Source organism: Oxyura jamaicensis, chromosome 15 (genome assembly GCF_011077185.1).
Source record: "Oxyura jamaicensis isolate SHBP4307 breed ruddy duck chromosome 15, BPBGC_Ojam_1.0, whole genome shotgun sequence".
Classification (NCBI taxonomy): Eukaryota; Metazoa; Chordata; class Aves; order Anseriformes; family Anatidae; genus Oxyura; species Oxyura jamaicensis.
The window spans coordinates 13,372,637-13,394,994 of record NC_048907.1 but is presented as its reverse complement, the minus strand read 5'-3'; the positions used below and the strand labels follow the sequence as shown (position 1 = coordinate 13,394,994).

General features: G+C 35.9%; 1 protein-coding gene across 3 annotated transcripts; it reads right to left on the bottom strand.

Annotated features, from left to right (window-relative positions):
• Positions 1 to 2,536: 2,536 nt before the first annotated feature.
• On the bottom strand, positions 2,537 to 20,850 carry STX2 (syntaxin 2). 3 transcript variants are annotated; one of them, XM_035340820.1, is made up of 11 exons: positions 20,696 to 20,850; positions 14,044 to 14,115; positions 12,902 to 13,001; positions 10,941 to 11,015; positions 10,087 to 10,160; positions 9,778 to 9,886; positions 8,007 to 8,080; positions 7,762 to 7,899; positions 6,282 to 6,392; positions 6,020 to 6,147; positions 2,537 to 4,639 (listed from the first exon to the last, which is right to left on the bottom strand). In XM_035340820.1, exons 1-10 carry the CDS (start codon positions 20,723 to 20,725, stop codon positions 6,064 to 6,066), a joined length of 867 nt encoding a protein of 288 aa, XP_035196711.1. In that variant the 5' UTR covers positions 20,726 to 20,850; the 3' UTR covers positions 2,537 to 4,639; positions 6,020 to 6,063. The 3 variants fall into 3 exon arrangements, with proteins under 3 accessions (XP_035196711.1, XP_035196712.1, XP_035196713.1); XM_035340821.1 differs by lacking the exon at positions 6,020 to 6,147; XM_035340822.1 differs by lacking the exons at positions 2,537 to 4,639; positions 6,020 to 6,147 and adding an exon at positions 6,930 to 6,937.
• Between the last annotated feature and the right edge of the window lie 1,508 nt (positions 20,851 to 22,358).

Genomic DNA, 22,358 nt, shown 5'->3' with positions numbered 1-22,358 from the left:
AAATCCTATGGAACAACCTGGAAGAATAAAATAGGAAGTAATTGTTTTCTGAGAACATCTCTATGCAGCTGCAATTTACAGCATTAACAATCCAAGGTGGTGAGGGAGTTCTAAATGAAATTTTATTTAATTTTCCATTGTAAAACCTACTGATACATTATCAATAAAACAAAGCAGGCTCTACTCCTATTTTTAAAGGATCAGTTCATGACTAGGAGGCCTGCTGTTTTGGAACAGGGACAGAACAAGTCAATCTGCCAAGTCAGTTGATACTCTAGACAACACACAGCATCTATGTTGTAGACAAATTCCTGTAGGTATTTGAAGAGCACTGCTGGAAAACCTGCATGAAAAGCTCTGCCATCAGAAATGCTGACTGATTAAACCAATCACATAACATTGTTCAGAAGATGCGAAAGAGCATTCTTTCAAACCACCAAATAAGCAGGACTAATAGCAGAGGAAGTGGTTCTGTCACTTTTGAACGCATTACTTATGCAGGATTACAACTACTGAGGGAAAAAACATTACCTCCCAAATCCCTATATACTCATGGGACAAGGCAAATAACTTACTCTCAAGCTAATTCAAATGCTGGAGTGCCAGGTTGCAATGGCAGTTTCTCTTGTTTGGGAATCTCTTGTCACTTTTAATGTGGAACTGTATTTAGACTTTATTTACAGTGGTGGGTGCAACTCAAGACTGCAGGGGGTGTACAGGGTCCAAAGTTTTGATATTGAAAAAACAAAACCTGCAAAAAAATAGGTGCTGATACCTGCTCTTTCAGCTCACCTTTCTTCCCAAAATAATTTCTCACATCTGTAAAGTGCAAACAATGTTCTCCATAGCAGCAATGTTGCGAATTTCTGTAAAGTGCTTTGAAATCAGAGTTTTTTAAACTGAAACTTCTTGAAATTTTAATGTCTAGAAAGATGGCAAAACATAAATCCCATTAATAGATTTTGACACAGTGACCACATAACAAGGACAATTAAAAAATGCCTGTCCGTTTTCTGTAAAAATTATATATAAGAACTGTAAAGTGAGCTGCGATATAAATGGCACTTCTGGTGAGTCCGTATTCATTCTGCCATATTCTCTACATCAGGCTGTGCTGTGTTAGTTTAATGTGATTCAGCTCAGCTTACTGGAGTTGAGAGGAACTAGCATGGGCTGAGCCAATATAGTCTTATGTTCTCTCTGAAGTGTGGATACAAGAAATAGTTTGGTTTTGTATGCATAATACAAAATTTGTATGCATTAAAAAAAATTGCTTTCTTCCCAGACCACAGTCTGTTATATATAGTTAGCTACTTGTATAACTTCACAATTTCTAAGAATTTACTATTCAACATCAAAATCCTTTTCCCCCTACTTACAGAAAAGAAGATTCAAAAGCAGCCTGTAAGTGCAGCAATCTAAACATTCTTTAAAATATACAATCATTTTGTATCTACTTACCATTTCTATAAATTTCCCTTCGTAAAAATCTTTGAGAAGTACTTCTGTTCTTCAAAACGTGATTATAAATGCTTATAAAATGCTTTTTTATTCCAAAAAGCTGATTTGTAAGTGCTGTACTACTGTGCAGAAGGACTTTGCATGTTTGACAGAGGTAATGAAAATAGTCTGCAAGCAGCACTATGTAACTGAGGAGCCAGTTATTGTATATGACAGAAAAGACTGAGTTGATTCACAGGTGCAAAGGCTGACCCATTGACTGCAGCATGAGGAAGCATGCCTTGGTTATTTTCAGAAGTCACATACAAGCCACAAGAACATATCAAATCAAGTTTAACACTCTGTAATCAAAGTTTAAAAAATAAATAAAAATCACCCAAGCCACTCTCAAATAATCTACATTAAGTGCAGCTCTCTGAAGGGCTTTTTAAAAAATAATTCTTACACAGAAAAGCATCCTTCCTCCTAGGTAGAAGTTATTTCAGCTCATTCTGTCTTCTAAATTTATCAGGCTTGCATAGTGCCTCACGTAGTGCTACACTAAACAAATGCTGCATTGCCTAGAAATGTCTGCTCATACAGAACAAAAAATACAGAATGAAAACACTAAGTTGGGGAATTTTAGCTCATTCTATTGAATTCATCTGTGTTCCAAGTTGGTGCTTTTTGTACAGAGGGTGTGGCATCCCTATAAGAAGCAGCAATGAGATGCCACTATTTTACTTCTGGATGGTGAAAGATGTGCTTTTATACATAATATGAGAATACATGACTAGCTTTATCCAAATATAACTCCTCCATTTATCAAGTTTAATATTCAATAAAATTCTATGGGAATACTTTAAATGAATAACTCCCATTCTCCCATTCATATCTTCAGTACTGCCTCCCGTTCGTGGTTTTTTTTTTTTTTTTTTTTTTTTTTTTTTTTTTTTTGGTGAAGAGTTTCAGGAAATAAAATAATCAGACTAAGATATAGATAGCAGTTGTTTGACATGTGTGCCTTATTCAAACACTTACTGGAAATATTCACAAAGGTCACAATAACATCATGAATATAATAATAGCAACAAGATACTTGCGTAGATAAATTTATTAGTGCATAGGTTAGAGACTTCCTCCCCCACAATATTAACAGAACAAACGTTCATGTGAAAAACAAGTTTTGTTTTAAAACAAACTGAGGCAGCTATAAAACAAGTAAAAAAGCATGGAGCGGCTTATTCATATTTCTGTTCTTGATGGGAAAATTATTGCATTATAAATTAAAAAAGAATCAACACAAACAAATTTGGAGCAACAATTTAGATAACCAGCTGTAGAACAGCAGAACTGATCCCCTCAATGTACTTTGTATCTGTATAAATAATATTTACTATTAGAATTCTAGAAAACTATAGAATAAAAATACATTTTACCTAGAATGAGCACTAAGGCAACCAATCTTTCCTTACTTTGTTTGTAAACTTCCTTACAACCATTGGCGAGTGTTCTGGGCTAAGAGGTAAAAATTGTTCGTTACTGAAGTTGAATTCTTTCAAGCGACTTCTTACGGCTGGCTTGCAAAAGGCTTTTTTTGTTAAAAAAAAAAAAAAAAAAAAGTATGGTATCTGAATAGCTCTAGCATATTCACAGTATAATTGGACAGCAAAGCAGGAATATTCATACATACAATATATATTGTAAACTTTGCTGAATTTTATGAAGCTAGTCAACAGACTGAGTTACATTTTGGTGAATAATCTCAGGCACTTTCCACAAAACATAAGTTTAAAGATTCTAATATTTTATGACAGTTATTGCAATTAACATTATAGTTGAATATCTGGAAACATTAACAAGCATAGTTTTAGACTGTGTTTAAAAAGGCACACCTTATATGTTCCTCTAATTCTCTTACAATGTAAATATATCTACATATCTACATGGACATCCTAAACAATGAGAAATCAAAAATTCAAGTTACAGATATTTTACACACAAAATACAAAAATAACCTTTAACATTAAATGCAGTTATTTGGTTACATTTGAAGTCTTTCAAGCTTTCAGGTCTTACGAGCTAGCATTACAACAACAGTATGTATATACTAAAACACTTCATACATGTTATACAATACATAAATTTCATAACAAATCAGTGTCTTAGTTCGCATTATGTTTTGGAGTTTTCTGAGGGAGTTGCATTTCTCCCTATGTACTATATTTGCACAACAACATTAGCAAGCTTCTGAAAATGAAATATTGACTTGGCTTTACAGAAGGTATGATTTTTAAAAATCATTTTATCATATGATTTTTATCATTCATATGAGCAATAAGGCTAAACTGATCCATGAGTTTTGAAAAAAGACTGTAAAATCATTTGCTGAAGTTCAAATTGTATGTTTCATTACTGTATTCTTTTACCAGAAAACATTTCTACCATAAGGTAAAGGAAATATTTAACCTTATTAACCCAATTAACCTTAGTCATGTTGAAATGATTAAAAATTTAAAGCATAAAAAAAAATCTTTGCTTTTTCAAGTGTAATGTAGGAGGCAGACCATTAAATATGTAAGTGCTCTTTTCAGGATAAAATATTTTAGCACTTGCTGAAGAATATTTTAATAAAGTATTAAGCTTAGACAGGCTAAGGTGACTAAATAACTTAAAGACATAGCTACATTTCATAAAAATGTTCACAGGAGTGCTAACAGAAGCAGCACCGCTAAGATTATAAAATCTGTGATTAGGCTTATAGTAGCAATAGAAATAAAGAAGTCGAACAGTCAAAACTCTCAACTCCCTATTTGAACTGTTTATAACACTGAAATATGAAAACATTCAAAGTTACTTTAGTTCAAAACAATTAAAAGCAAGTTTCGGTCTTACAAATGTATAGTTTATGATGAAAATCCATATGTATCCTAATATATTCTGTTCTTCATTTATAAGTAAACATTAAGAGGGATTTTGTTTTCATTTTAGCCATTTAGTGATAGGTAATCATCATGTAACAGTGTAAGGGTGTAAGGCATCTTTAATAAAAAAAAAGTTTGGCTTTACTGAAGACATCTTTTGGAGTTTCTGAAGGTTCGTAGCTCTTTGAATATACTTGCTATGATAGTGTTGTTGCTAGGATAATTCCAAGTATCAGAAGTAATACAGTTACGCATATAATAATGAATATCAATTTCTGCAAAAAAAGTGAAAAAATGAAAAGTTTAGATTGAAGTACCTTGTCAGATAAAGAACTGTTTAAGTACATGCATACCCACATCAAATCAATTACACTGGTATCTATTCTAAATCTTTGAATTATTGTTCTAAATAAAACTTACTGCTATGATTTCCTATTCTTATCCATTCTTTTCTAACATTTGTAACCATAGTTACTAGCTGTAGCTATTTGTATAACAATGATTTTTCTTTATAGTTGTTACTACCCATAGGAAACTTCCGTAAATATTACTACATACAGAAACAGTGGCAATAATAAACATTTACTTATCAAGGTCAAGCCTAAGAATAGTTAACATTACTTACTGCAATAAATCCAATCCTTGGATAAATATTTGTAGCCTGCTCAAACCTCTACAATTCCACTCTTAGACAAATTCAAGAAAATGTCAGTAAAAACCTTGTATAACTAGTAGCTCAGAAGATCTGCACAAAAAACCCACACAACTGGATTCTATGTAGATGCATCAAGGTCTGACAGCAGGTCAGATATTTCTATCAGTAACGATACAGTAAAGCGTGTTATCTGCCCATAAACCAGATGTGAAAAGAAACTATAACATCAAAAGTAAAAACTTTAATATTAAAAATGTGTTAGTACAGACAACTAAACTAATGATTAGTGGTCTGAAATGACATACTATCTCATAGAGCTTCACATATATTTTGAAGATCCGACATGTAAAAAGTTGAGTTTCTACTGGTCCCAGAAGAGTTAAGTGCTATTATCTGCTTAGTCTGGCTATAAGTCATTTTGATAAGAAATGGCAGATTAGTACAGCAAAATTCTGAAAACTGAAAGATTTCTCAAATTTAGGTTGGAGTATTTGCAGACTTCCTCTTACAAATGCATCATCGCATGGTTTCATTTGGTCTACTATTAGTAAAAGAGCTTTACAGTAAAAAAAATTATGTATATCCTGCAAAGCAAAATAGCCAGCTTTATGTCTGTAGACACCTACTTTAATGAAAGCTCTGTTTAAAGCCATAGAAAACTACATTTGACAAATTTCCAATTAGAAATACGGATCTTAGTGCAGGCTGTTTTCTGATGTCAACTTTATATATATATATAAAAATCAAATGACTGAGACAATAAGCTGAGTTGTCTCATTTCATTTTTTGTTTACAGGTTTTATGATAAATTAAAAAAATTAGCACTAGATGTCACAGTTTTCGATATTCACGTGCATAGAACTTTTGCAGTATGCAGAGACAGAGGAGGATCCACCTAGTCATCTCACCCTCCCAGTACTAACTGCACACAGTAAGGATTAGTAGTCCAAAGAGGTTGTCAGAGCAGAACAATAGAAAAATTAGTTGATTAGTTACTTACTGCCGCACTGGCAGGAATTCATGCATGCTGAGGTTATCCAAGCATCACCGAATACCAACAGACAAACCAATAATTAGACCAATAATGGCAATCAACACCAATGACACAAGGATAATTATCCATATTTTCTGTTAAAAACAAGGCATTATTATTTTAATATCACATTAAAATTTGCATTTTCAATTTTTAAAACAGTCAATGTTTAGATCCATACATTTTAAGTTAACATGCTCATTAGCACAATTATGAAGAGATAGCATACCCTTCGTGCTTTACTTTGATATTTAACTGCCTTTTTTGTCTCTTCTTTAGCATGCTCCACATAATCTGATGCATTCATCACATTCTTTTCTATGTTGTTGATCATTTCACCCTTAAAATGAAACGTTAAAGAAAAGTTAATTATGGCATCCATGGATCCTTGTTTAATGAATCTGAAAAAGGCAAACGGCTGTAGAATATAAATGAATATTAAAAAAGAGTAATTTGCGTAATAGCGATGGACTTTTTTTCTGCTTTGATGTGCCATGGGGAAAAGCAAATGAGAAGCAAGGGCTCAAAGTTCTAAACAAACAAGGAACATTCAAGGGCAAGGTAGGCATCTTTCTCCATTTTGAATAAACGGACACTGAACCTCTGAAAACATACCTTTGAATGTGAGGTATGTTTTAACAGCCAATCTAAAACTGACATACTAAGAGGTCAGAAACCTCTGATGTGCCTGGACATGGGAAAAGATATTGACTATTTTAACACAAGGTTTAACAGTTACCTAAAAAAACCATACACTTCAGGAAGCAAAGCAGAGTTGAATGTTTAGAACATCAACACATAACCAGATATAAATTATGATGAATGAAATTTGGTAATGAAATGGAAGATTGGTGAAAAGTTATAGTAAATCTATTACCTGTGTTTCTGTCCATCAGAAGAAATAATCAGCAGCAGTAAACAGCAAAGCATTAAATAATGATTTAATAATTTTTATTCATTTCTAATTGATTAGGAAACTACTACCAGTTTGCCTTGCCTATAGATTTAATAATCAAAGCAACATACAACTTCAGCACAAAACCCAATGAAAAAAATGTCCTGTTCAGGAAACCTTCTCCCCTGAACATTATTCCTTTCATTCTCCTGAAGAACTCAGAGGATTTAAGAGCTAAGTAAAATACTTTTAACTTCTGTTAATTGGTATTAAGTAGCAAAGACTACAGACAGAACAAATAACACACACCTCAGGATAAGCAATATGAGAGAGAACTTGGATATCTTGTCCATCAATCCATTTACATTAGTGCTTGAACAGGAATCATACCTTTGTATTATATGCAAATTGTATAAACCTACATTTTATTCTACCACAGCAGTCCTTTGCCATGTCTATGAGTATACTAAGTTTCCAAGACACTAGCCGTCACTCCAGGACAGAGTTGTTCTCGCTCAAACATGCACAAAACGTTCAAGCATACTGCAATATAAGTACGTTGAAGAAAATACTTAAATATACTGACTGAAAAGAAAGTCTATGCTCAGCAATCCATAGGACATACTATAAGGACATCTAGACTAATTTTTTTCTAAAACAATACAAAAACCTTTAGCAGTTAACTTTCATATATACTAATCAGTCATAAAACACTAAGAAACAAATCTGTATTATCTGATCACAATAAATTGTTCCTTTATATTTCAAAGTGGAAGAAAAGAAAAAAATCCCACTTATGTATTAGTTTGTTTACCTGAGTCTCAACAAACATAGCCATGTCCATAAACATTTCATGTAACTCCCGTATGCTAGATTCCAGTTTCATAATATCCTTGTGTCGGGACTCAATTTCATTCAGAGCTTGCCTAGTTATTTGGGAGTCTGATATAATCTTTGGAAGAACAAAAAAAGAGACAGACACAAGTAAGTGTTGACAAACTTTTAAATAGCAGAAGAAACAGAACAGATGACAGGCATAACTGGACCAGAAATACATACATCGGATGTGAAAATTGAAGGATTACCACTCTCTAACATTTCCTCTAGTTCCTCATCGGTGGTGGTCTTTCCAGCTAGAATAAAAATACAGTACTTCATATAACATCACTTATTATTAAACATAATTTTACAGAAGGATAACAACTCAAAATTCTTGTACTGCATATTTTTCAAGATAAAACAATGTAGTGTTTAGCCATTACCAAGTACCATTTTGCATATGAAAAAAAGAAAATGTCAAGTAGGAAGAAAACAACTGTGCTAGATTCAGAACTACGATGAAGAATTCCTGTGTGTTTTTTTCTTTTGGTCGGACTGAAAAGTTTGATCAGAAACATTTACAATATACATATGAACCCTGTTGAATGTTCTCCAGAAGGAAGAACTGAAGATACAAACAGTATTTACATAACACTCCATATTTACCCATTCAATCATGTCACATTGGCACCTAATTTGCTTCCTCCCTCCTACCAATGACAGTGTGACGGATAAAGTCTTTATGTAAATTAGTCTTTAACAGCTAACATAGGATTACATTCAAATTCCCCGCAGAGGAGATGATTACCCACAGAGTACCCTCACTTCTACTTTTCATAACACACCTAACAATGTATGTAGTTTATTATTGCATGTTTAAGCAAACTGATACATATCCATCACAGTAGTAAGACAAATGCAAATGTCTTGAGGTACAGAGCATATTCAAGCTATTTGTATTGTACACATCATGTACAGACATTCAACTTATTTTACAAGGGAAGAGCAGGGATTAGAAATGGCTTATATAATTCTGTCCTATCAGATGAAAATTAATTTTAATACTACCTTGTGACATTAATACCCAAGAATGCTGCAAAACCTGCTTTAAAAATTTTTAGTGCTGAGGAAAAGCTAAAGAATCAAATTAGGTCAAAACATTAATTTAAAGGAACCATCTCCTGAGATATCAAGGTCCCTTCCCACAGGAGCAAGAGTGAAGAAACTAACTTGCCAAATAAACTACACTGAAATGTTCAATTGAATCATACTCAGTATGGGAGGCTAATGAAAAAGAAAAGAAGCACATGAAAACCAACGTTTTAGATTTGCTAACTCTTCTGTTTGCGTTTTTCATTTAAAAAATATTTGCCTTCACAGGTGATATTAAAAAAGGCCAACTTTAGGTACAAGGTATTATTGGTATTTTAGACACTTTCTGAAGTGGGCACTGGACTTCTGAGTAGAGTTAGGTGCCTTTCTGAATATTCCTCATAATCAACAATGGAATAAGGCAATGCCAGTCATTCAATGAACGATTAGAGTATATCTAATGGTAGCACTGATTTTATGGCAGCTGAACTTAAAAAACGTTCTTATTGACACAACCAGAATAGCATAAAAAGAGATGACGTTGTTATTAGTATGTTATTTAGGAATAGCTTTTAGCAACACAACGGAACACATTCGCTACAACAGCTTCTGCGCACAAGCTTAATGTTTCTTCTGCAGTTGCAAGACATGAAATAAATGAAACAAAGGATATTTAATTATTTGCAATAGAAGAACTTCTCTATTATTCTCTAGTTTTCTCTATTTTTTACAGTTATGAAGAGTAGTAGCAAAGATTTATTCCATCTGAGAATTCTCTTCCCTCCCATTCACATGCTTAAAGGTGGTGTCCAAGATGCATGATGTTTTGTACCATCTGTAAGTAATATGAATCAACAGAAGTATAACAATACATTTAAAATTTATTTATTTTAAAAAGAAGTGTATTCAGGTCACTTACTTATCTCTAATTGTCTCTGTATCCGACCTTTGCTGCGTTCTCGAAAAAGAGATTGGGTCTCGTTGTATTCTGTCATGACCTCCACAAACTTGTGAGCTAATACAGAGTGCTGTTTTTACAGGATTTAAAAATGAGCAAAAAGTTTATTTTATTCTTAGTACAGCAAATATGACTGCACAACAACTGAAAATTGTATTTAAATTTCAGTAGAACAGAACATGGAGTTCTGAAATATTTCCGAAAAGCGAAACTCATTCACTGATTTAGTAGCTTCCTTTTATTATCTTTAGATTTCTTAAATTGTCATACCTGTGTTTTTCTTATCCTGAGATCCACTGATGTCCGATTAGCATTTTCGCCCTGATCAAAAGTTTGTTCAATAGCTAATAGCAAAAAGAAAAATATTGAGTCAACATTCAATATGGTAAATTTGATACTGCAGCTCAAAGTTATTTGGTATTACTTTTCTCATGTACAAGGCTCCCCACAAACATGTTTAACTTTTCTTGCATATGCACGTGTGCGTAGTGTGGGGGCAGTGAAATCCATACAAGTTTTAAATAGGTTTTATAATTCTATAGTGTATAGATCTTAAAACAGTAACTACTTAAATACTATTAAGAGTCACACCAACATCTATTATTCTAGGAGCAGTTCAAAAGGTCTAACAAAATAGGCTGCTCTTGCAATTTAAGTGATAAAAACGTAACAGGTAAACATACCCTGGTGCTTATGGAAGGCTAACACAACAAAAACATACGCTAAGTGTAATGAGTAATATTCAAACAGTCAATATATTTTAAAACCTATGCTGAACAATTAAAGGCACTACTACAAGAGAGGCCCATAGCAAAATTACTTAGCCTGAATGAAGTGTGTTAAGGAATTCCAAATTATGTAATTAGACAAAAAAACCAAATCTGTATAAACACTATCGCAAAAAGTTGAACATTTTGTATTCAAGGCTTAACGAATTAAATAACTATACACTGAATTTTCTTAAGATTTTCTTAAAATTTAGGAACTACCTGGCAGGAGTTGTACAAGATAATTTATACATACATAACAGAGTTAAGTTTTAGAAGGCCAAATGCTTCATTCACACCACTAACATCCCAAATATGTTAGAAGTGATGGCAGTTTTATTTCTCCGCACAACTTACCCTTTAACCTGGCTCGGATTTTATTAGCAATCTTCTTTATTTCCTCATTTAATTCTTCGAGTTCTTCTTTTGTTCCTTAAAAAAATAAATAAATCCAGAAATGTTGATGATTGGTAACAACTCAGTGAGTTGCCTTCTCAAAAGACATTCAAGTCATTGTCTTTGGACACTATGTATGACCAGGGGAAACACAGTTAATTAGTAAGTGACGTAAGTTCTTAACAAACTGTATTTTTTTTTTATTTTTTTATTTTTGGTAAAGCAATGTGAAACTTGAACATCCACTCTCAAGGATCTCATTCAATTAAGAGCAATATAAAAGATATTTTATAAAGAGATAAGATAAAGAGATCTAATTTTAGACCCAGTTTTTTAACATTTAAAGATGCTCAAACGACCCTGGTCACTGACTCCCAATCCTGCACTGTAACATATCACCCAGCAAAAAGAACAAGATAGCAACAAAAACTTTAAACAGAAACTCTAATTGCTCCCATATTGTGTTGAATTAACCTGGATGATCCATTTCATTATCCTGTGCCATTATGTTAAAAAAAAAAATAGCAGAAACTAGTACTTGGGAAACAGCAGAGACTTTTTTTTTGTGTTCCATTCTACTTGAAAAAAACTAAGAAATCATAAATTACTCTGTGATACAACACTTATCACTGTAGTACCTCTCTGATTGTTCCTTTTATCATGTTCTTTAATCTCAGTTCCCTGGTGACATTCATCCTGCTTTACTAGTTTACAGCTGCCCATACTCCTTCCTCATAGCAGGATGTGGTGGCCACTGAAAGGTCACTGCAGCACCTGTGTGTGCAGGAGCAACTATCAGCATTTGGAGCAAAGCTGATGTTGCCCACAGAAGTGACATAGAAGGGAACCACAAAATCCAGATCCAGCAATTGTATTGGTAGAGGCTGTACCACTGCAATCTTTCTTCAGGTCTTGTCAAAAATAGATCTTCACATTAAAAATGTTTTTTGAAATTAGCAACAGAAAAATTGCATTCTTGACATCATTAAATACATCACCTAAACACTCGAATGCTGACCTACCAATGTAGCTCAAGCAAGCCATGGATCATGTACAACTCAACCCTGCAATCCCATAATTACATAGCATAATCATACTGAGGGGTTTATGATATTCCTAGGTATTTTAAATCTTATTGACAGATTCTTATTTCTTGTAACAGGCCATGGGAAATGTTATTTCCAAATCACTAGCTAAACCAGGTAAAATATTTTATGCCTTTTCTTAACAAAATGCTTTCATGGTAATATTTCTTTGTTGGTCATAGGAAAAAAATCAGTGAAGACTTTCAAGTGACAGTTCTGTAGTTTATCATGGACTCATTGCTTTTAACTTTTAAAAAAACATAATTGTGTTACATACTACCTATATTTTCTGAAAAATACTATGCATATTCATGAAGCATTTAACTAGATCTGTTATTGGAGTTCCTGAAGACTAGATTCACAGTGTTCCTACACAATTCAAACGCATTACTGTAGTTGTGATAAAAATTGCTCTCAATCAGATCAATTACTAACCCTTATTAACCTGAGGTTCACTGCTTTTTTAAAGTCATGTAGAATCAATTAGCATAATCACTGTCAATAAGACACACATATGCCAACCTACAAACAGATGAAGAAAAAAAAAAGGGGAAAAAAAAAAAACAAACGGGAAAAAAAAACAAACAACCACAGTTCGGTTTTCATCAATAAGAACAAAAAAAGTTAGGCTACTAGGCGACATTATGCAAAAATACCTCTGCATCTTTTTTTCCCTGTTCATTACACCCTGTGCACAAACTTACAAACTTAAGCATGCCTTAAATTAAGAAGTGTTGAGAACAGCTATCTATCAGAGTAAAACGTACCTAAACTAAACAAAATTGATTTTAGAGAATCTAGTAATGTATACCTGAAATCTAAATAAGCGATACTCACTGCCTTCAGGATTTGGGGCTGACAGGATAATGCTGTGCTGCTTTTTTACCTCTTCGACATTTTGTGCTATTTTTGCTATATTATTTCTAAGTTCCTCAACCTAGAAGAGAAATGTGGCAATGAAAGAATTAAAATATGGCATGTGAAGGCTTTTTTTTTTAAAATACATCTTTGCTAATAAAAATCTTAAAGTATTTAACTGCAGCACTAGTAAATATTTGTCAGAAATCGCAATGTATGTATAGCAGTTATCTGTGAACATCTAAAGAACTTACTTTTTTTCTTTAAAAACAAACAAAACCAAAAGAGCATATGCATACTTTTATGTGCCATTATGAACTTTTATGTGACAGGAAAACATAGCAGGGGGCGCACAGGAAATCAAACTCCAGTGTCTTCGATTATTTGTTGAAACAGAATCTTCCCGTACTTTGCTACATTGTATGGAATAGGAACATGATATTTACAGAAGCAAGAAATGTGTGATAATAGGTGCCCATGAGATGGCTTACTGTTGTGGTTTAACCCGACTGGCAGCTAAACACCACACAGCCGTTCGCTCACCCTCCCCCCTCCCTCTCTGGGATGGGGGAGAGAAACGGGAAAGTGAAGCCTGTGAGTTGAGATAAAGACAGTTTATTAAGATAGAAAATAATAATGATAATAATAATAATATGTACAAACAAGTGATGCACAATGCAATTGCTCACCACCCGCTGACCGATGCCCAGTCCAACCCCGAGCAGCCGGCCCCCCCCAGCCCGGCTAGCCACCCCTATATATTGTTCAGCATGACGTCAGATGGTATGGAATACCCCTTTGGCCAGTTTGGGTCAGCTGTCCTGGGTTTGTCCCCTCCCAGCTTTTACTGCACCCCCAGCCTGCCCGCTGGCAGGACAGAGTGAGGAGCTGAAAAGTCCTTGGCTTAGTATAAGCAGTGCTCTGCAGCAATTAAAACATCAGCATGTTATCAGCACTCTTCTCATCCTAATCCAAAACATAGCACCCTACCAGCTACTAGGAGGAAAAATAACTGTCCTAACTGAAACCAGGACACTTACTTTCAAAATTAAGCTAATCACAAAAATAACTGAGAAATGCACAATGTATAGTGAAGAGTACATAAAGAATATAAAAAATACCTGTTGGAAAAAGTCATCCATAAAATGGTCTTTTTCAACAATAACTGTTTCTCCATCTTCATTTCCTTTACACTGCAAAAAACAACAAAAATCTATGAAATAGAACTCAAGATACTGTTCTGAAATGAGGAAGGTTCCTTCCACATTGCTCCTGCATGCACATTTTTACCAACAATCTGACAAGAAGTAAGTTTTTCTCTTCTGAGGTCTGTAATCTGAAAACAAATAAGCAGAGAGGTCACAAAATGTCACCTAACTACCATAAAATTGTGAATGCTAATGCAGTACTCCTCTGTAAACAACTTCAGGACAGAACCAGGCTATATGCAATTTTGTAGTCTTCATTCCCCATAAAAAAGTATTAAAATATAATTTTACATCTAAATATATAAACACAACTCTCTCACAGCCTAAAGATATTGCACATTGAGTCCTACATGAACAGAAAATAACATCCAGTTTCACCGTAACTGAGACAGTAAATGAAAACCTCACAAAAAAGTACAAAGAAGGGTGTCCATGACTTTCTGGCTTGTGATGTAATGATCTAAACATCAAACAAAAGAACAAAATGCTATCAGCATCTCCGTATGAGTTTTGCCCTTGGGTGCTTTCAAGCTGCCATTCCACACCAATTCAGATACAATTATGTTACGCTACACATAGATGCGTTACATAATTTATAAACCCTGAGAAGTGAAGCCAGTGAGGCAGCAACTCCGGATGCTGGCTCTCGGAGATCTCCTGAGCACCCAGCCCAGCACAAGCCCTGAGTCACACTTCCCTAAACCATGAGCCAGCCCAGCAGAACATGTGGTTCTCTGCAGTAACGGATTCAAATTTGGTCAAAGGAAGATAGAACTGATGTGCATCACAGAAGTACACAGTTCCAGCTCTCATGGCCTCTAGTTCCCTCTGCAGAGCAGACTGTTTAAACTGCATCAAACCCAAATTAGAACAAAATACTAATTACTGTGTCCTACTGCAGTCCATGGATTATCACCAAGTAAAAACCAAACCACACGATGGGTAAAATAATGGATTTTCATTTTCAAAACTTTTTCTTGCAAGCCTCTCTGCCTTTGATCTTCTAACACCCACTTTCCACTTCCAAACCCTGATCCTGTAACCCAGTAAGCTCTCTGTTTCTGGCTTTATTAAATTAGATGAGATGTATATTATTTGCATGATAACTCCGCAATTTAATCCAATGTCAAAACACTGCTATTACCTAATAAAGTTATATTCATTAACAGTCTAAGCACCAAAATAGTAGTTCTCCATATCTTAATGGAAATTTTATATTTATACTTTGTGACAGCTTTTTTCCCCCACCCCCTGCAAATTCAGGGAGTCCATAAAGCTTCATAACAGTATTTTTTGTCAGAAATCATTTGACTTTTTATACTTGGGAACCAGTGCCCCAGTTGAAATAAAAAGACTTAAGATGTTACTGCTCTCCTGGACCACCAATTCACACCTAATGTCACACATCCCTAAAGAGTTTTGGTACTCACTCATTCTGGGGAGATGATTGCTAGAACTCAATGTTACTCAATCTGTCAGTACGGACTGTAATCAATTAACAGCCTTGCTCAATAAAAATGAGAGGAAGTCCATGTCCAAAAGAAGTCAGTCAACTCGTACTGGTCTCAGAGACTATAACGCTAAAAAGCTACCAGTCTAAGTTAATAAAGAGCTACATTTTGAAAGATGTTTGATTTAATCATCTACGTAAAAGAACACCTTCTGCTTACATTTACTGTGTAAATAATATTTTTTCTAGTTACAAGAAAATACTGCATTTAGGTAATTGAACTAAGAATAATTAAAATGGTATTGGTTAAGAGATTCAGCATGTCAGCTGCTTCCTTGGTCAGAAGATCTCAGTAAAACATTAAATACCTGAGTCAGCCTTAAGAGTAAGATTTTTTATCTGTCATTTGGTTAAGCCGTATCTATAGCAGCTGAACAGCAGAGTCCTGTGATCAGGCAGCCTCAGTCAGTTCCACGCACATTTCACTTTCACATTTGGTTGCGATGACAGAATGACAGACAAATTGGCTGTCTGCAATTTGTTGAAAGATTTAAGGACTCCCTACCTTGAACATCAGCACTTGAAAGAGAAATGATGACTTGTCAACCTCTGCTCTTAAATCATCACTTACCTAAAATACAGCTTATTCACTAACTCTTCAACTTAAGTGTCACACCTTTTCACAAGCACACAGCTCAGCCAAGATCAGTTTAGCATGAAGGTATTCCTTCTGCTAGGCCTCACCTCCATAGCATAAGCAGTATCACAAAAAAATACCTGATAAAAAGCAGGCAGGAGGCTGCAGCAGCATGCTGCGATGAGAACAGAGGTCCTGCACACCATCCTATTCCCACCCTGAGAATGCAGCAGGTGCCTCCCTGTTCTCTCTATATAATGGACAACATTTTCTTTAAAAACTGTCCAGAGAAATTACAGGATAAGTAACTGTACTGAAGTTATTATTGATACAAAAACCACATCTGAGTGACTGCTAATAGTAGATTTACAGCAGTCCCCGCAAACTTCAACTTAACTCCCTTGTACTCACACACTCCCACATTACTCAGTCAACTAGATGGCGTAAAAGGAAGCAATGTTGACGATACTGTAAATCTTTATGGTTGCCTGTACCAAGTAACTCATTACCTTTGTTATACAAGTAACCCTTTACTTTTAAAATTACTACCTACGTGTTTTAAAGCACTTTAGAATCACTTGCTTTATCCAGTCCAGAGAAAAGGAGGCTGAGAGGTAACCTGGATGCTCTCTGAAGCTTCCTGAGGAGGGAAAGCAGAGAGGCAGGCACAGCTCTCTGATCCCTGAGTACAGAGTGTGTGAGAACAACACAAAGCTGCGCCAGGGGAGGTTCGGACTGAATATTATGGAAAAAAAATATTCACCGTGAGGGTAGTGAAACACTGAAACAGGCTTCTTAGGTGGATGATGGCCCATGCATACGCATTCAAGAGACATTTGGACAATGCCCTCATTAATATGCCTTAACTTCTGGTTAGCCCTGAAGCAGTCAGGCAGCTGGACTGAAGCACCTTCATGGGTCCCTCCTAACTTAATTATTTTATTTTCCATATAAAAAGCCTCTCTTTAGAAAGACTAATTCTTACATCACATCTCCCACATTAAAGTCAAAGCCTTCCAAGCCTTTTCACTTTAAGTGCTTATTAAAGAATTTCAGATTCTAGAGGTATTGCTCTAGATGTCAGCCATCTATAGCTGCGAGGCTCTCTCCTGACCTGGAACACGAGGTGTTTCAGTGTCTTCATACAACATCAGGGTATCAAGCATTCTTTTATACTAAAGTAGCAAGTCTTTTCTCTTACTGAGATTCTCCTTACCAAGGAGATCTATCGGGCAACTTTAGCAGGTTAATCATTAACATGAATTTAGCAGCGTTACTGTACAACACAGAAAAAACGTCATAGGATAATCAACTATATGAAATAATGCTGTTATGACATGGAAAAAAAAAGCTCTTCTTCAGGAAGTTCTGGGTTTGAGTGAAGGACAATGTGAAAGATCAACTCAGGAAAAAAGCAGCCAGTAATGTTTTCCCATTTCTGAAAAGGTTTCTTTTTATTTTTCCATTTTATCCCGATTCTCTCCATTTTCACTTTTTTGACTTTGTGGTTGTTCAGTCATTCCTAAATAGTTTGGGGTACAATAAGTAAACGCACAAGAAGCAGATTTCAAAAATCAGTGCAGTTCTGTCCAAGTTACTGTTCCTAATTTACAAAAAAAAAGCTACAATCAAGTGGAATCTAGTCTAAACACTTTTCAAAGTTTAAGATTCCCTCAATACCACTCAAGAGTAATGAGATAAAAAGAATATATTTGAAATGGTTTATCTATCAAACAGGAAAACTGGATTTTAACATACACCTCTACATCAGTTTGAGCATTTGAGATAGCAATTTTTGTGTTACGAAGGTTGCAGCCCAACCTTGAGATCTAAAATATCATGCTAAAGCAGGGGTTTACGTCTTACCTCCTCTTTGAGGTCATTTAACAGTACAAAAAACGTTGGAGCAATTTTTATTAAACAGACCTTTAAAAGACCATGTGTTTTTAATACCTAATGCTAGATAAATGTGCTGAACACAGTGTCTGAATGCAGAAACTACAGCTCTTGTAAAGTCATTTTAAGGTGGTCTTGTATCCCTTAATATCAAACCAGATGAAGTCTTGGAAAATATTCTAGAGAATCACTGCTGCATACTTACCCTGTTTTTCTTTTATTCCCTAAGTGACTATTAGTGACCACTGCTATACGCAGCATATTGGATCAGAGAGAGCCTTTTTTTTTTTTTTTTTTAATTTTAATCTTACATTCATTTGGGCTAAAGAATACCCCAAACCAGTTTGGAATATGACCAACTATCAAATTAATTGTATTCAATAAATATATACGATAACTGAGATTTCTAAAGCTGAAACAAGTTCATATTGGCCTGCTTAGAATATTTAACAAACATTAAAATAAGCTTCTTGAAGCAGACAAATACAACTAAGGTTCCCATCTTCTGAAAAAGGCATTATTTTTTTTCTAGCTGGGAAGTAGGATGATGCAGTATTACCTGAAGGCCGAACAATATGCATGTCTACAACAGTTTCTCCAACTATTTTAGCACTGTTTCACTATCTAATACAGTGTATTAATTAAAGTATCAAAAAAATATGATAATTTTATATTTTAATGAACAATAAGCACTGATAATTAACATTTCTTCCTCTTTGTAAAGACATAGGAAAATCTAGGTAAACATTACCTCTTCTAGTGACAAAACTTGCTTGCTGTCAATTAAAATCCACAAGCACAAATAAAGACTTGCAAACTTAAGTTTCTTCACAAAGCAAGACAATATTTAAACAGCGTATGCACTGGCTGAAGTATTAGCATCTCAAACTTTATTTGTGTGGCACATCACGTCGTCACCAAAAACACAGCAGATGAAGCTGACATGTAAAACATAACCAATGCAACACAAAACAACGTTATTATTTTAAGGGGAAGAGGTAAGACTCAGTAATTCCTTAAGATTCTGCAGGCCCAGACCTGTTTAAAAACGACAATATAGAAGCTCTACCCTTCACTGAATGCTTTAATCAAATAAAACGCAACAGAACTACACTAATTAAATTGAAACGCTATGGAAAATAGGCAAATAAATGTTAATTGCTGTTAAAAATCTTTTTAGTAGTAAATGAAAATAACCTCAAAAAAATTTTTTTTGACATTACAGGTAAAGAGGCAAGACAGAATCAACTACTTTTACAAATTTCCTGTGCAAATCAAGTTTTACAGAGGTCACATCTTGTGAAACAACTTTTCAAATCTTCATGTCAACGGTGAACTTTTAAGTGATAAAACGTGGACTGACTCTTCTACAGCTGTTGACTTCACTTGATGTTAAAGTACTTCCTTCTAGGTATAAGGAAGCTTCAGTTTCTAGTCTCAGATCTATTAATTTATTCTAAGCTTAATTATGTTGACGAACATATGAATCAGTTCAGCAATACTGACCTTAGTGTTCAGACTTTAAGCAGTAATTTTCTGCAGCAATGCTTTAGTTAAAGAAACAGCTTCTTGCAGTAATGTTTTTAGATATCAAATACTAAAGCTGGCCTAAAAAAATCAACATACAGTAAAAACCCTAAACTACAATTAAAAAAATGTAAAAAAATATTTATTTTAAAAATATATACATACAGCCCACTGTTGTTTCCCCTCTGTCAAAAGGAAGTGTACTTGTCTGGCATTATAAAACAAACTCAGATCTCCACGTACCGCTTCCTCGTTCTGGGAAGCAAGTACCACGACTGAAATTTGGCGCATATTCCTATAACCTGGACATGTTTATAAACAGGAAACAGGAGAAGGGCCAAAGTATATGTGAAAGAAAACACTCATTTCTTTGGCACTGCTTCGATCTATCTTTCCTGGTGAAGATACTGTAATCTAATGACCTTGCATGCCAATTCATCCCTTTGGAGAGAAAAGCAAAGAGACTGGCAATTCTACCACTTAAAGATGGAGCTTACAAAACGTATTTTTATGATCTTGAAAATAGGAACTTAAAATTTCAGGACAAACGAGCCCCAAACCTTCACACAGCTCAGCACAGGCCAAGTTCTATGCATATGTGTCGTTTGGGAATTATCACAGAAATTCCTGCGGACTTTCAATTTTAATTTCTTTTTATTTATTTTTTTAATATTTTTTAAAGCAGGCCGCATCCTGTTGAAGATGGACATCAAGGAACCTCCGTTTAACTCTCCCCCAGTTCTGTTTTTTTTTCCTCTTTTTTCTAGCGGACTGTTTTCAGGGCACAAACAAGGGGACGGAAAAGCACGCCCGGCCATTCCCAGATCCCATTTTCCAAACGCTCTCGCAATGACGCCCAAAGCCAGCTTCCCCGAGAGGTTAAAGAAAGGCCCCAAAGCCAGACGCACCAACAGATTAAAGGGCCTCAAGGCCACCAGGTCAACCCCCGCGTTCCTTCTACGCGGCGCCTGCCCCGCGGAGCCCCGGGGCCGCGCCTGAGGCGGTTCCTCAGCGGCCGCGGCGGTAACGGCCCGGGCAGCCCCCGCCTCCCTCACCTCCTGCAGGTCAGCCAGCCGGTCCTTCATCCCCGCGGCCCCTCAGCTTTCCCTCAGCTCCGCGCTCGGAGCCGTCAGCGCCCTGCCCGGCCCGGCCCGGCCCTGCCCGCCGCGGGGCCGCCCCTCAGCCGGCTCCACTCAGCCACCACCGCCCCCCCCCGCCCCACCTCACGGCCACTGCCACCCGCACCGCTCATGCGCCTCGCAGAGGGAGGGAACGGAGGGGAAAATGGCGCGCGGCCCCGCGCAGGCGTCCTCGCGTTACTGACGGCGCGGCGGGGCTGAGGTAATCAAAATGGCGGCTGCGCCCCGCGGGGTAGCGGTAGGGCTGCGACCGTGGCGGGCGCTTCGATGAGCAGGGAGGGGCGTTGGGTCTGCAGGGGAATTCCAAGGGGAGGAGCTGGGAAAAGTTGTTCTGTGCCCTTTTAAAATGAATTTAATCCTCTGGTGTGCTATGTGGATAGGCTGCAGTCAGGCTTCTTAAAATTTCATGTTTAGTTACAAAAAGCGGACATTCTGCACCTCCCGCTATTGCTACTTCTGCTGGCCAGGCCCAGGCATCCAGCTGTCCCTGCGGGACAAGCCACAGCTTGGGGTCACCCATGAAACAGCTACGAAGGACCCATATCATGACTGGAAATGCAAGAAAGCAAGCTGCATGCTTGGGTCACAAGGTGGCCAGTTGACTTCTTTTAATTATTAGGCTAAAAAGTGTTGAGAAACATAGCATTTTAGTGATGTTCAGGTCTCCAGTAGAACACCAAAACCAGTGACTGCAAGGGCTCACAGGTTAAGGAACATGCCAATGTTCTGAATAGGTGCTATAGCAGGCCTTAAAGACCTGAGAGCTTCTAGGAAATAAATAAAGGGCATTTTATAAAGGGCAGAAAGTCTTCAGTAGTGGTGTGCTTTTATTAATAGGTGCTTGGTATCAAGAAGTACTTCAAACTATAATTACCTGTAATTATTAGTATATACCCATAATTGTTAGTATCCCAGTTCTAATGTATATAAACTTTATTTACAACATTACATATTGAACAGCTGTAGTTTCTAAAAATGTTACTTTGGGATACCGAGCACAATAATCCGATACTATTCATATATTTCATGTATTTAAATAATTTTGTTCCAGTGCTGGATAATTTAAACTTGCTGAAGTAGCACTGTGAACTACTTCAATGACAGTAAATCGCTGAATTTTGTTTTCTCAAAAATTTTAGATCTGCATCTGCTCTTCACCATTGACTTAGTAAATGCTTATTTTCCAAGAGTCTGTTAATGAAACTTGGAGTAAGACATGCTTTTTTATTTTATGGCAGCTTTATATGGTTAAAAAAAAAAATGTCTTTCAAATGCATATTTTGATTGAATTTTAGTACTGTGTGATCCATGTTACCTATCTATGCTGAAAGTGACTAATTTTGTCTTAAAACCTTTCAGTGTAATTTCCTGTGTTGCCTTGAACATAAGCGCACAGACCTCTGTTCCTGCTTGAGCTCATATTCCAGATACTTTTCTACAACCAGTGGGAGGTATACTTCTCCATTGTTTGCTGGCGTATATTGTTGTCTTCTTTTACAGTTTACAAAATGTTTTTTCTTCTTCCTGATAAAGCAGTCCTAAAATATGATTCTGTTGTAGCTATTTATCTCCCATAATG